This window comes from Chlorella variabilis, assembly GCF_000147415.1.
Source record: "Chlorella variabilis unplaced genomic scaffold CHLNCscaffold_7, whole genome shotgun sequence".
Classification (NCBI taxonomy): Eukaryota; Viridiplantae; Chlorophyta; class Trebouxiophyceae; order Chlorellales; family Chlorellaceae; genus Chlorella; species Chlorella variabilis.
In genome coordinates this window covers 1,764,245-1,777,771 of record NW_005435081.1, presented here as the reverse complement: position 1 = coordinate 1,777,771, position 13,527 = coordinate 1,764,245, and the positions used below count along the sequence as shown (strand labels likewise).

Genomic DNA, 13,527 nt, shown 5'->3' with positions numbered 1-13,527 from the left:
AAAACTTGTGGCGCCGCTCAGCTGGCCCAGGCGGCGCCCTGCCTTGTGTTCAGCTGGCGCCCCTCCCTCCTTTCTTCCCCTGGCTTCACATGCGTTGCCAATTTATTGGGCATGGCTGGGATCAGCGCACCGCACTGCATTGCTTGTAACCCAAGACCAAGAAGACAGGCTCGATAGGATTAATGATCCCACCCATAAAATGTCAGAGCTGGCGCGGCGACAGCAGCTGCTCGCCAGCTGCCCAGCGGGCCACCCGCCTCTGGCCACAAGCACCCTGGCCCTTGCCTCGCCCGCCTCCCCCAGCCCTCAACTTAGTCAACTGAGGTTTGAGAACGTTTTGCTGCCGCTGACAGCCTCAGACGCCGCCTCAGGCTCTCCACCGGAACTCAAGCCGCGCCCGCTCCAGCACCGCCTCCACCCGCCGGCACAGCTCCGGCTCCTGCCAGGCGGCGGCGCACGGGAAGGGAGGGCAGGCGCGCGTGGTGTGTGTGTAAAATTGTTTGTGTGTAAAATGGGGAATGGGAAACTGCTTGGGGGTGCAGAAAGGAAGGTCAGCAGACAGGCTGAGCTCCCTCCCGGCAGAGCAGGACAAAAAAGCCATTACATTGCAGCGGGCCCGGCCATGCCCACGCCCGCACCCGCACCCACAGGCCGGCGCCCAGCCCAGCCCAGCCTGTGGCCCACCTGGCGCCGCAGCGCCTCGAGGCTGCCCAGCTGCTCGTGGCTGTCTGCCTCGGCATGGGTCAGCAGCACCAGGTTGTCAATGGATGCAGGGCGCGCCGGGTCCTGCAGGGGAGTGTGGGGTGGGGTGTGGGGTTGATTCTGTGTGTGTATGTGTGTGCATGTGTGTGTGTGGCGGTGTGCGTGTGTCTCTGTGTGTATGGTGCGGATCGAGTGTTGTGCACACTGCATCCACTGGCGGCCGTCTCTCTCTCCCCCCGGGGCCGGGCAGTGGCGGCGGCCCCCGGCCCGCTCCATGCCAATCCCAGCCAGCAGCGCAAAGGCCAAGAGTGCAGGGCCGGGCCAGGCAGGTTCTTGCGGGGCACAGCACACAACCCACGCACCCAGCGCGTCAGCGTGAGGTGGCCCACAGACCGGGTGACGCCCCTGTCGTGCGGCGGCGGATGCGGGGCGCGCGCGCTGCGCCCGCGCCACAGCTCCTTCACGAGCACCTCAACCTCCTGCGGGTCCGCAGGGGGTGGGTGGTCGCATGGGCATGCTTGTGTGTAAGGCGTGTGGGTGTGCTGTACGGGCAGTGGCAAGTGGGCAAAGGGTGGCGGCCGATGCATCACAGCGGTCGGGCAGCAGGTGCGGAAGCAGCAGCAGCAGCAGCACCCGCCACGCCACCTCCACCACCCAGCGCCCACCTCTGCGTCCACCCCAATCCCCTCTGCGGTACCGTACCGTAGCTCCTCCCGCTCGTACAGCGCCTGGAAGATACCGGCATACTGCTTGGGCTGCAGTGCGGCGCAGGAGAGCAGCGCAAGCAGGGGCAGTTGCAAGGGGCCAATGCAGCGGGCAGCAGGCAGCACAACGGGGCCTGTGGCAGCGTGGCGGGGGAGGGCGAGCATGCAGGCTGGCGGGGGCCGGACGCCGACCCACTCCTCACCGCATGAGCGCACACACACACACAGCGACACGCTTCCTCTCCCTCACGCACACACACACGGCACACAACAGCAGCAGCGTCGGTCCACCTGCACCCGGAAGTGCGGCTCCGAGACAAACGGCTGCCCCGCCAGCTGGCACAGCACGTAGGCGGCGGCGGCCAGCCCAAAGATGGCGGGGGTGGTGCCCAGCACGGGGATGGTGCGGATGCGGAAGTTGGGGACCACCTGGGCGGTACCGACGAGGAACGGTACCGCCTCGGTACAGGTACATTTGGGCGACAGGAGCGCAGGCAAAGGCGCAGGCCAGCTCCTCGGCGCTGGGCACCGGGCAGCACGAGGCAGCGCAGCGGCACAGGCCAGCAGCAAGAGCACACAGTGCAGCAGTACAGCAGTACGGCGGTACACGAAGCGGCACATGTGGCACCTGGTAGTCCAGCGGGTTGCTGCCCTCACCGCCGCCGTACACCAGCCCACACCGCGGCCGCTCTGTAGATAGCAAGATAGGCAGCCCCTCCTCGATGCCGTGGTCGCCCCGCAGGCTGCACGGGGGCGGGGAGGGATGGCGGAGCTCGTGAGGTGTGTGTGTCGGGCGGCAGCGGGGGCGGCTGCGCACTCGCGGGCGAGCGCGTCGTGTGCGGCGAGGGAAGGGAGGAGGAAGGTCCCTCTATTGCAAGCGTTTGCATGGCAAGTAAGACCGCTGCCTGCCAGGCCACCAGTCCCGCCACCACCACCACCTCAACCACCACCCCTCCACCCAGGCACCCTCCCTCACCGGCGCCGCACAGCGCGCGCCAGCGGGTCCGCCGCCGCCTCCGACACATCCACCAGGCGCAGGCGGGTGGGGTCGGCCTTGGCGCCCGCCCCCGCGCAGCACAGCACCGGGATGCCGCGCCGCCGGCAGGCGGCCAGCAGCGCCACCTGCGGGCGCGGGCGAGCAGGTTTGGGGGCAGGTGGCTTGAGGCGTGGCTGGCTGGGCCGGTGGGCTGTTCAAGAGCAGCACAGGCGCATTCCTGAGAAGCTTCTCAGGAAGCCGGCAGGTTGTTGGGCTCATGAGCATGGCTCCATGAAACACAGCAGCTGCGCAAGGAAGCCGCGGGCGAGCCACCCATAGCACGAGGCGCTGCCATCGCCCCATTTCCTCAACGTGGAACGGCCTGCAGCAGGCGCAGCCCCCTGCACCCTCACCCAGCCACCCACCCGCCCACCCACCTTGGTGTCGATGTTGTCGATTGCATCCAGCACAAAGTCGGGCGCCCCCGCCAGCAGTGCCTCTTCCCCTTCCTGCGTGTACATCTCCACGCGCGCCTCCACAGCCGCCTCGGGGAGGATGTCTGTGGGCGTGGGGCGTGGAGGGGGAGGGGAGGCAGGGGGCAGGGGGAGAGGCGTGAGGCAGGGGGAAGAAAGGGAGGCGTGGGGCGAGCCAGGGGGTGCCGCCTGCTGCAGCACGCTCGGCGCCGCCGCCAGGGGCAGCAGCAAGGCGCCCCTGGGGCACCCAAGCGCAGCAGCGGCAGCCAGGGCATGGGCGCGCCTCGGAAGTGTCGGGCCAGGCAGGCGGCCTTGGGCAGCCCCACGTCGGCCCTGGTGGCCAGGCAGTGGCGGTTGAGGGAGGACAGGGTGACCTGCGCCGCGGGAGCGTGGGTTTGGCGGTGATGGGGAGGAGCAGCAGCAGGGAAGGCGTGGGGCTCAACTGCCGCATCGACGTGGCTGTGGTGGGAGGGCTGCGCTGCCGACAGCCGGCCTGGCGCCTGCCTCTGGCCAGCCAGCCGGCCAGGCGCCGGGATGCAGCACCCACCGGATTTTGTAGGGTTTAGGGTAACCTAAACCCTAAACACAGCAGGATGCAGCACCCACCTGGTCGAAATCGATCAGGCGCAGGCGCCCCACTCCCGACCGCAGCAGCAGGTGCGCCGCATGCGAGCCCACGCCCTGCAGCACGCGGCAGCAGCGGCAGCAGCGGCATTGGGACAGCCTGGGCCCGCGTGGCATGTGGCTGATGTGCCACAAAGCCAGTAGCTCCCGCTGCCAGACGCGCCAAGACCAGGCAGCTCAAGAGCAGCCACTGCAGGAGCACTCGGCGCTGCAAGGAGCGGCTGCCGCCACTGCCGCCAGCTCACCCCCAGGCCGACCACCACCACAAAGCTACCGCCGATGCGCTTCTGGGCAGGTAGACCGAAGAATTGCACGTTGCGGGTGAGCTGTTCCTCCAGGACTTCGTCCTGCTCAAACTCTGCCATGCTAAACTGGCTGCCGTTGGCAGGCGGGCTGCTGGCGGCAGCGGAAGGGACGGCGGCCGCCGCTTGTTGGGTGCCGTCGCCTGCTGCCGGCGGCGCCGCTGTCTGCTGTGACCACTCGTGCCGGGTGTACAGGTACAGCGCCGCCGCCCCCAGCGCAGCACCCGCCGCGAACGCCGCCGCATGGCCGGCCGGCGAGTCCATTCACTTGCTGGCGAATTTCAGACGTGCCTGCGATGTTCGGCGCTCACGATTCATATTGTCACACGCTGTAGGGCGGCTGTTTTTGTCTGTGCGCGCCCTGTGCCGGCAGCAGGCTTAGCACGGCTTCGAAATGCGAGCGTTTCAGGCCTCCCAACGCATCGCATCGTGTCCCCATGATCGGTTAGAGTCTAGTTTCATCGACTCCCGCCCATGTCGCTGGACATGGCGGCGAGTCGGGGCCCCGTGTTGCTGCTGTGGGCTCCCAGCCGTCTCATCCGGGAGCTCCGCGCCTTCTGTGTGCCCGAGCTGCAAGAACAGTACCGGCAGGCTGCGCTGCGGCGCTGCGGCGGCACCGTGGCGGCCGCCCCGCCGCTGCCGCTCGCCGTGAACGCCGGAGACCTGTTGCTGGCGGAAGCTGGCTGCACATGCCCTGCCTCCCAGCAGCCCAGCGCTGCAGGCCTCGACCTGCCGCTGCTGCTGGAGGCGGCGCAGAGGTGCACGCTCCTAACAGCCGCCCTCCAGCCGCTGGCGGCGGCGCCGACGCTCGAAGCTGCCGCGGCGGCCGCCGCCCAGGCGCTGCAAGCCGCAGGCGGCTCCGCAGCGCAGCACCCGCTCAGAGTGCTCAGCTGGGGAGGCGGCGCGGCCAGGGCGCCAGCCGAGCGCTTCCTGCGCCGCCGCCTGCAGCAGCTGGGGCTGGGATGCAGCCCGCAGGCGGGGCTGCCAGCCCTCTGGTGCATCCAGGAGCAGCAGCAGCAGCAGCCAGAGGTGCTCATTGGCCTGGAGCTGGTGGCTGGGGCGCCGCTGCCTGCCGGTGCTGGGGAAGCTGCCCGGCGGCTGGGCCCTACCGCCATGGCTCCTGAGCTGGCGGCCGTCAGCGCCAGCCTGGCAGCCGTCCACCCTGGCGCGCTGGTGCTGGACCCTTTCTGCGGTACTGGCAGCCTGCTGGAAGCTGCCCTGCAGCTGCACGGGGCGGGGCTGGCTGTGGGATCCGACATCGACCCCACCCACTTTGCACGCCACCCCAGCCAGCGCTGCACCACAGACACCAACCCCAGCAGCAGCCCCAGCGGCTGCCCCGGCGGCAGATTGCCTGTGTTCATGCAGGCCGACGCAGCTTCCCTGCGATACCTGCTTCCCCCGGCAGTACTGGATGCCATCATCACCGACCTTCCCTATGGCTACCGCACCACCGTGGAGGCCGGCGGGGCAGGCAATGCAGCGGACACATCGGCAGCCGCAGGCAGCGCAGTCGGCACAGCAGCAGGCGCAGGCAGCGCAGCGGGAGCAGCAGCAGCAGAAGCCGAGGAGGCAGCTGGCGGTGCAGGCGGCTGGCGGCAGCTGCTGGGTGCGCTGCTGCAGCTGGCGGCGCACACGCTGGTGCCCGGCGGCCGCCTGCTGGCTTGGATGCCCCTTGTGGCGGCCGGCGGCGCCAGCTGCTCGCATGCTTCAGAGGGGCAGCAGCAGCGGGGAGGCAGCCCTTCACAGCAGCAGAATCAGAAGCAGCAGGGAGTCACCTCCCCGCAGCAGCACCAGCAGCAGCAGCAGAAGCTGGAGGAGTGGGGCCTTCGGCAGCAGCCGCCCCTGCGCCTCCTGCACTGGCTGCCAGAGACCCGCCAGGCGGGCTACCCCAGAGCGGTGGCTGTCTTCCAACGGGAGCCCGGCAGCGGCGCCAGTGATGGTACCAGCGATGGTACCAGCGATGGTACCACTGGCAGCAGCTGCGCCAATAGCAGCGGCAGCGGCAGCAGCAGCAGCGGTAGTGCCAGGCAGGCGGCGCTTTTGCAGGCGCTGCGGGCCGCGGCGGCCAGCCGGCCGGTCCACAACTTGCCTGCCAGCGAGCATCCCAGTAGTGGGGGGGCGCGGGAGAGTGGGATGCAGCAGCTTCAGGATGACCGGCAGCAGGCGCAGCAGGCGGGCCAGCAGGAGCGGCCTTCGGCAGCCGCCGTGCAGCTGCGAGGCGTTGCGTACCGCCAGGTCCGCGCCGCTGCCGCCGGCGCCGCCATCGATGTGTGGAGGTGAGGCGAGCGGCCCGCGTGGCGGCGCCCCGCGGCGGAGAGTGCCATGCCGGCCCTTGCGCTGCTGCAGGCCCTGCCCCCCGCCGCGTCTTGTGCGTCCCCTCGCCGCCTGCCGCCCGCGCGGCCCCGCTGGCCTTGTATAGCTGCATCGGCTCAGCCGCCGCGCCCGCGGGGCTGCCCCCCGCCGACGCAGGGCGGCATGGCTGGGAGACGCCGTCGCCATCGCCGAGTATGCTGCGGCCGGCGGCGATGTGGATGCCCGGGACCGCAAGGGCCAGACGGCGCTGCAGTTTGCGGCAGGTGGGGCCGGGTCTGGCATGCTGGCTCCATGTGTGGAGCCTCTCATGACTGCCTCGTGCTTGATTTACAGAAAGCCCACCTTCCCTCACCCTGCTGCACCACCCTCCCAACCCCTTCCCCAGGCTACGGCAAGGATGGGGCGGTGGCTGCACTGCTGCAGCTAGGAGCCGACCCCTCGGCGGCAGCAGACCGCAGCGGCACGGCGCCCCTGCACCGCGCCGCGGCCCGCAACCACCTCGCCGCCATGCGCCTGCTGCTAGCTGACGGCGCCGACTGCTGGCAGGCCTCCGCGCCCGCCGCCGCCGCCGCCGCGGCCGCCGCAGCTCCGCGGGCGGCGGCAGCGGAGGCAGAGCCAGGGCGCGGCGCTGCGGGCGCGGCGGACGGCTCGTCACCCGCGGCAGGCGGCGGGCAGACGCCCCTCATGTTTGCCGCCCAGTTTGGGCACGCGGGCGCGGTGTCGCTCCTGCTGGAGCACCTCGCCGGCAGCAGAGCCAACAGCAGCAGCAGCGGCAGCAGCGGCAGCAGCAGCAGCAGTGATGGTGCTATTGAAAGCGGCGGCGCAGGAACCGGCCGAGCTGCCGGCAGCGCCCTGCAGTGCCACCTGGCGCTGACCGACGCCTCTGGCCTCACCGCCCTCCACCTGGCGGCCCAGTGGGGCATGGCGGCTGTGGTGCAGCTGCTGCTGGCTGCCGGCGCAGGTGGGGCTGGAGGCGCCAGGCTGCTGCTGCTGGCAACCAAGGGGTAGCGGTGTGAGCGGCAGGGCACAGGTGCATGGAGGGTGGCGGTCGGCAGCAGGCCTTGTGCTGCTGTGGCTGAGCCCGCTGCGGCCTTGCACCGCTGCTGGCTTCCTGGCCCCGCCTGCACTGCAGACCCCAACCAGCGGTCGCGGTGCCCCCGCCAGCTGGCGCCCGCCCACCTGGCGGCACGCTGGGGCCACGCTGAGGCGCTGGGCGCGCTGCGGCGGGGAGGCGCTGACCTGGCGGCCGCCTGCGCCGGCCGCGACTGGACGCCGCTGCGGGAGGCAGAGGAGTGGCGGCGGGCGGGCTGTGTGCGGCTGCTGCGAGGGCTGGCGGGTGAGGAGGAGCAGCAGCAGCAGGGGCGAGAGGCGCAGCGGGAGCAGCAGGAGCAGCAAGGTGGGCAGCAGCCGGCGTGACCTCCCCCTGGGTCACCCATTTCTAAGGGAGCGGCAACAGGCGGGCGCTGCCAGCTCCTGCCCAGCCTGCTGCGCCTGCCTTGCCCCGCATAGCCTGCACTGCCGCTTCTGGCGTCTTTTTGACTCCATGCAAAGTACGCAAGCCGGACAACCATTCTCTGCGAGGCGGGCCTCGCTGGCCGCCAGGGCGCCGGCGGGTGGGAAAAGGCGCCAGCGGTGGGTGTGGCTCAGGCACAGAGGCATGCTGCCGCGAGGCTCATGGACTCCACCGCTGCGGCTTGGATGCATGCAGATCCAGCATCTGGCGATAGACAGCACCAGGCGCCTTCAGCGTGCCGGAGGGCGGTTCCTGCCAGCCGGGCGCCACCTGGGCGCCGCTCCCGCCCCCAGCTGCTTGGACCCTACACGGCAGCGCAAAATGCGGCAGCCCTGAACCACATGCCCGCCTGCCGGTTCCGCAGCCAGCCAAGCGTGCGCCTTGGCTTGCAAGCGTCGCTAGGTCAGGGGCTTTTCGCATGTCGTCGTATGCGTCCGCGGAGCGAGGATTGCTGGCCCTCGAGATCTCCAGCGACGCGGAGGACTCCAAGCACGTGCGCTCAACTCCCTCCGCGAATGCGGCACGCCCGGCGGCGGCAACGGCGGCGGTGCCCTAGCTGCCGCCACGCCGCTCCAGCCACAACCACTCTGCGCCTCGCACCCTCTTCCCAGTGCTTTTTTCCTGCCTGCAGGGAGCCGCAAGTTTATGCACAGAGCTGGGGCTGGATGGCCTCACGCCGCTGCACCGCGCCGCGCAGCTGGGCGCTCTGGAGCAGCTGTCGCGGCTGCTGGCTGCGGGCGCCCCACCGGGCATCGCCGACATCTGGGGCCGCCAGCCGCTGCACCTGGCAGCCAAGGCGGGGCAGGAGGCGGCGCTTCGGGTGCTGCTGGAGGCGGGGAGCAGCCCCGCGGCAGCGGACAGCATGTGGGGCGAGCTTGCTGTGCACAAGGCGGCGGCAGAGGGGCACGCCGCCTGCGTGGCGGCCCTGCTGGCGGCCCCCGGCGGCAGGGCCGGCCTAGAGGTGCCCAACAAGGACTCCCGCCGCCCGCTGCACCTGGCCGCAAAAAACGGGCACACGGCGTGCGTGCAGGCGCTGCTGGCAGCCGGCGCCAGCCCCTCGGCCATGCTGCGGGACGGCCTGCTGCGGGACGGCGCCACGCCGCTGCACCTGGCAGCACAGAACGGGCACGCCGACGCGGTGGCGGTGCTGGTGGCGGCGCCCGGGGCAGACCCCAACCACCGCCGCGCTGACGGGTGGACGCCGGCGCACCTGGCGGCACAAAACGGCAACGCAAACTGCCTGGTGGTGCTGCAGCGGGCGGGGGCGGAGGCCAGCCCCGCGGACTCCTTCTTCAAGACGCCGCTGCACCTGGCCGCCGCATGTGAGCTGGGGGCCCAGGGGGCCGGTGGCGGGCGATCAGTGTGTGTGTGTGTGTGTGTGTGTGTGTGTGTGTGTGTGTGTGTGCGCGCGTGCGTGCGTGCGTGCGTGTGTGAGGAACGGCGGGTGGTGGGGGCATGGTGGCACGGCCGGGCCAGCTGGCGTGCGCCGCCGCTCCCGCCTGCACGGTGTCGCTGCCGCCGGCCTGCCGCCACCCCACCCTGCCGCGGCCCCGGCCGCTGCCCTGCCGGCCTGCTGCCTGCCCACCTCAGCCTGCTACCTGCCCCCCCCACCCCGGCCCGCCGCCTGCCCACCCCGCCTCTGCCCCAGATGCGCACATCGCATGTGTGGAGGCGCTTCTGGCGGCGGGGGCCAACGTGGATGCTGTGATGAAGGACGGGCGCGCGCCGCTTCACCTGGCCGCCCGCCACGGCCACTGCGACGTGCTGGCCGCGCTGCTGGCGGCCGGGGCGGACCCGGGGCTGCGGGTGATGAGCGGCTGGACGCCGCTGCACATGGCGGCAGAGGTAAGGGGTGGGGGTGGGGTGGGGGTGGAGGGAATGTGCGCAGTGAGGCGTGTGTGTGTGTGTGTGCAGCTGTGTGTACGCCTGTGTGTGTGTGTGGCGGTGGTGGTGGTGGGGGCGACACACCCTGCTTGCCTTCTCCCGGTGGGCGCTTCAGCCATGCAATGATGAATGCAACAGAGCCTGCGAACCTGAATGCAATGCAGCAGCGACCGCTGTCCATGCTGCTGCGAGAGCTGCGAGCTCCCCCCGGCCTGCGTGCTGCCCTCTCTCTGCAGAACGGGCACGCGGGGTGCGCGGCGGCACTGCTGGCAGCAGGAGCGGACCCCGCGGCGGCGACTCACGACGGCCAGACGGCGCTAGACCTGGCCCTGATGCTGCATGGGGAAGGGGAGATGGCGGCGCTGCTGCGGGCGGCGGCGGATGCAGGTGGGCGGGCGCTGCTCCCTGAAGCAGCGACAGGGACAGGGTGGTGCCCGAAGCCGGCCGGCCTGTGTGTGTGTGTGTGCTGCGCAGAGGCATGCCGCCGCCCAGCAGGCAGGCAGCCTCTGCTGGCAGCCCCGCCTGCGGCGCTGCCTGGCAGCCTGGCAGCAGCCCACGCAACGCGCCGCCGCCGCCGCCCGCGTGTGACGCCCAATGCAGGCGGCGACGGCTGGCTGCCCACGCTGACGGTGGCTGTGGGGCAGCCGCTGCTCAACCGCGATTCCGGGACCAGCAGCTCTCCCCTCAGCAGGCTCAGCAGCGGCACATCCGGTGGGTGGGGCTTAAGGGTTTTTAGGGGCGCCCGCAGGGACTGTCACTGCAAGGAAGGGAGCAGGAGAGGCAAACGAGACTGCCGCGCCTCCCCTCCGCTCGTAAGCTTGGCTGAGTTTGCCGCACCCTGCCCGCCCCGCGCCCCCTGCTCCCCCGCAGACTCCCCCTGCAAGATAGACTCCTGCCTGCTCAACTGCCTGGGCAAGCTGCTGCGCAAGCGCGGGCGCAGCGGCCCCGTAGCGGAGCCGCTGAAGCGGCACCGGCGCGTCAAGGGCGGCGCCCGCGTCGGCGGGGCGGGCGGCGGCAGCAGCGGGCGCGCCGCGGCGCCGTGACACGCGGCAGCGGTGCTTCGTCGCTCTTTACTGCTGATGCAGCTGGCTGCGCTACCTCTCAGCTCAAATGGGTTGGGTCAGTTGCCTTGTGGTTAAAAGTGGCACCACATGTGCTGGGCACCACACGTGGTGGGCACCCGCCAGCATGGGTCCTGCCCAATCGGCGCACAGCGCTGGCTGCCAGTGCCAGTGGTGCGCAGTACTGCTGCTAGCCTGCTCCCTCCTCGCGCTCACTCACAGGCCGCCCGCGCCGCCCACAACGTAATAGGGGCGGAGCGTCCTGCGGCGGCAGAGGGGGGAGGGGCGCCGCGCGGTCGCCGCGCTCGGCTCAAGGCCGCGCCCTCGACAGCTGGCAGCACCGGCTGCGCAGCGCAGCCGCATGCGCCGCGCGCCCGCATGCACACACGCGGGCCGGCGGCAGGCAGCTGTGCCGCCGCTCCCAAGAGGAGGCCCTCACCAGCTCTTCACCACGCCTTGTGTGTAGAAGGGGTCTGTCTGCATGAAGGCTCTGATGTCCTCCTCGCTCGTTTCTTTCCACACCAGCAGGCCGCCGCTGATCGGCTCGTTGACCGGGCCAAACATCCACAGCTTGCCCGAGGCAGCCTGCAGCGCGCAGGCGGGGACGAAGGGGGGTGGGCGGGTGAAGGGCGCAAGCGGTGCTCCAGGCAGCGGACCGCCGCTGGCAATGCAGCGGGGCCCCATTGCAAGGAGGCGCCGCCCAGCTGGCGGTGGCTGAAGCGGCGGCGGCGGCATGCGACATGCCCTCGTGAGGTGATGCCAGCCGGCTGGGCATGCCCACCTGAAAGCGCCCCATCCACCGCCGCCACACGCCCGCCCGCAACCGCACACAGCCGCCGCCGCCGCCGTGACTCACCGCCTCACGCAGCACCCGCAAGTGCTCTGCCATCCACGGCTCCCGCTTCTGCACAAGCTCATCCCCAGACCAGACGTATTCATACTCCAGCAGGGTGAAGGTGGTAGAAGCCAGGTCGGACCGCGCCACGATGCCGCGCCTGGCTGGCTGCCGCGGCGGCGCGACGAGGCGGGTGGCGGCGGGGCGGGGGCCGGCGCCTCGCGGCGCTGCTGCCGCGCGCCCCAGGGGGCTGCCCGCGATCAGGCTCTGCATGCCGATCGCGCACAATCCGGGCGAGCGCTGCTGCGGGAACAGAGCAGTGCCCGAAATGGCCTGGGCTGCGAGGGGAGCTGCTCACTGCTGCAAGTCGAGTTGTGGTGAGCTGTCCGTCGATTGGACACTGCCAGCAGCGAGTCAAAGCGCCGGAACGATCTGGTACTACATCGCCGTCTTGCGCTGCCGCCCCGCTGTGCGGGAGGGTGTGCAGTGTATGTGGAGTGGGGTGCAGAGATGTGTTGCTCTATTTACAGGCTTGGACTTGCTGCTGGGCAGTGATCAGGCGACTCATGGCAGTAACGCCGACTGCCGCCGCTGCGACGGCGGCTGGTGGCGCACAGCCAGCCCAGCCGCCGCCGCAGTCGCCGGCACGCCCAGCCAGCATTACCACCGCCAAACCGTTGAGCGTTGCTCACAATTGGTCGACTGGAGCACAGATCAATTCGCTCCAACCGTGTTTCTGCGCTTCGGACAAGGCCGGAGTTGAGGAAGGCGGCGTCCCATTTTGCGCTTGCATGCTGCTGTTTTTCCTACTCTGTGAGCCATCATGACGCAGACAGAGCTGCCGCCCTTCTCCGAGTACTCCGATGAGCTGGCTGTAGAGTTCTACGTGCCCGCCGGCCAGTCAGACGAGGATGCCGTCTTCATCTGCGAGGGCAGGCGGCTGCCGGTGCACCTGGAGGGCGTGCTGGCGGAGCAGAGCTCGGTCCTCAGGGCGGTGGCCAGCGCGCGGCAGGAGGACGGCCGTCCCGCGCCGCTGGCCGCCGCCGCCAACGGCCACCTGCTCGACCCATACACCAATCTGGAGGTGAGCGCTGTGTGCCCCTCCGGCCGCCTGCAACCGTGCAGAGTGTAGCAGCTGCAGCTTCGCGGCCCGGCCGTCGCAGCTGCGGCAAACTTGTCCGTCGCCATGCATAGCGCGCATGCTCACCTCACCGCCGCCGCTGCGTCAGGTGGTGATGAGCGATGCTCTGGCGCTGGCGCGGGAGGAGCAGTCGCTGGAGGGGTTCACGCTCAAGGTGAGGGCCAGGGGCAGGGGCAGGCGCCGCTCGAGGGGCAGCCCCCATCGACCGCCACCCGCGAGCACAGCCGCCCGCTACCTCGCACGCTGTGCATGCCCTGCCCCAGCACCCCCGCTCGGTTGCACCGCCGGTGTGCTCCGGCATCACCCCCATGCCCATGCCCCGCCTCACCCGGCCCTGCCTGTGCTGGCCGCCGCCCGCAGCGCGTCGTGCACTTCTTGCGCTTCGCCTACCGGCACGAGGAGGTGGGTGGGTGGCCCTAGAGGGCGCCGGGGTGGGCGCTGCCGTGGGCTTGGGCGGGGAGCCGCTTGCCCACCTTGCTCCTCCACCGCTGCTGCCGGCCCCCAGCCAGGGGCCCTATCTGCGCCTGCGCACCCAGCTGGCTGGCTGCCACTCCCATCGGTTTGGGTCTCTTCCTTCCTTCCCTCCTTCCCTGCGTGCTCCCGCGTCGGCCCACAACCGCCCTTGCACCCACCCTTGCTTGCCCCCCCCCCGCCTGCCCCCCCCAGGTGGACGCCATCGACTTTGAGCTGCCCGGCGCCGCCAAGACGCTGTCCGCGGCGGCGCGGCTGGCGCACCGCCTCGACATGCCCGCCCTGCTGGACCGGCTGGATGCCAAGATGGAGGCGTCGGGTGGGTGGGTGGGTGGTGGTGGTGGTGGTGGTGGTGGTGCGTGTTCCACGCGGGGGTGTGAGAGTGTGTGTGCGCGGCGGGGAGAGGCAGGTTGGAATAGGAGGAGAGAGGCGGGGTGGCCGCAGCGGTGGTGGTGCCGGCGGCTGTGCATGTGTGCATGCGTGATTGAGTGAGTGAGTGAGTGAGCGATTGTGCGAGTGAGTGTT

At 70.7% G+C, this 13,527-nt stretch overlaps 4 protein-coding genes across 4 annotated transcripts; 2 read left to right on the top strand and 2 right to left on the bottom strand.

Annotated features, from left to right (window-relative positions):
• Positions 1-367: 367 nt before the first annotated feature.
• On the bottom strand, positions 368-3,844 carry CHLNCDRAFT_21979 (hypothetical protein; the record flags this gene model as incomplete). Its single annotated transcript, XM_005848729.1, has 11 exons — positions 368-439; positions 685-786; positions 1,065-1,181; positions 1,368-1,457; positions 1,698-1,835; positions 2,035-2,149; positions 2,383-2,528; positions 2,820-2,941; positions 3,103-3,229; positions 3,462-3,536; positions 3,725-3,844. 11 exons carry the CDS (start codon positions 3,842-3,844, stop codon positions 368-370), a joined length of 1,224 nt encoding a protein of 407 aa, XP_005848791.1.
• A 411-nt stretch (positions 3,845-4,255) lies between these two features.
• CHLNCDRAFT_144591 (hypothetical protein) lies at positions 4,256-7,513 on the top strand (the record flags this gene model as incomplete). Its single annotated transcript, XM_005848950.1, has 4 exons — positions 4,256-6,060; positions 6,254-6,360; positions 6,483-7,058; positions 7,230-7,513. The coding sequence occupies 4 exons, from the start codon at positions 4,256-4,258 to the stop codon at positions 7,511-7,513; spliced, it is 2,772 nt and encodes a 923-aa protein (XP_005849012.1).
• A 770-nt stretch (positions 7,514-8,283) lies between these two features.
• CHLNCDRAFT_9728 (hypothetical protein) lies at positions 8,284-9,452 on the top strand (the record flags this gene model as incomplete). Its single annotated transcript, XM_005848949.1, has 2 exons — positions 8,284-8,970; positions 9,201-9,452. Coding segments are annotated over 2 exons (939 nt in total), but the record flags the coding sequence as incomplete, so codon positions are not given.
• Positions 9,453-10,771: 1,319 nt separating this feature from the next.
• CHLNCDRAFT_144589 (hypothetical protein) lies at positions 10,772-11,663 on the bottom strand (the record flags this gene model as incomplete). Its single annotated transcript, XM_005848728.1, has 3 exons — positions 10,772-10,817; positions 10,995-11,140; positions 11,337-11,663. 3 exons carry the CDS (start codon positions 11,661-11,663, stop codon positions 10,772-10,774), a joined length of 519 nt encoding a protein of 172 aa, XP_005848790.1.
• Between the last annotated feature and the right edge of the window lie 1,864 nt (positions 11,664-13,527).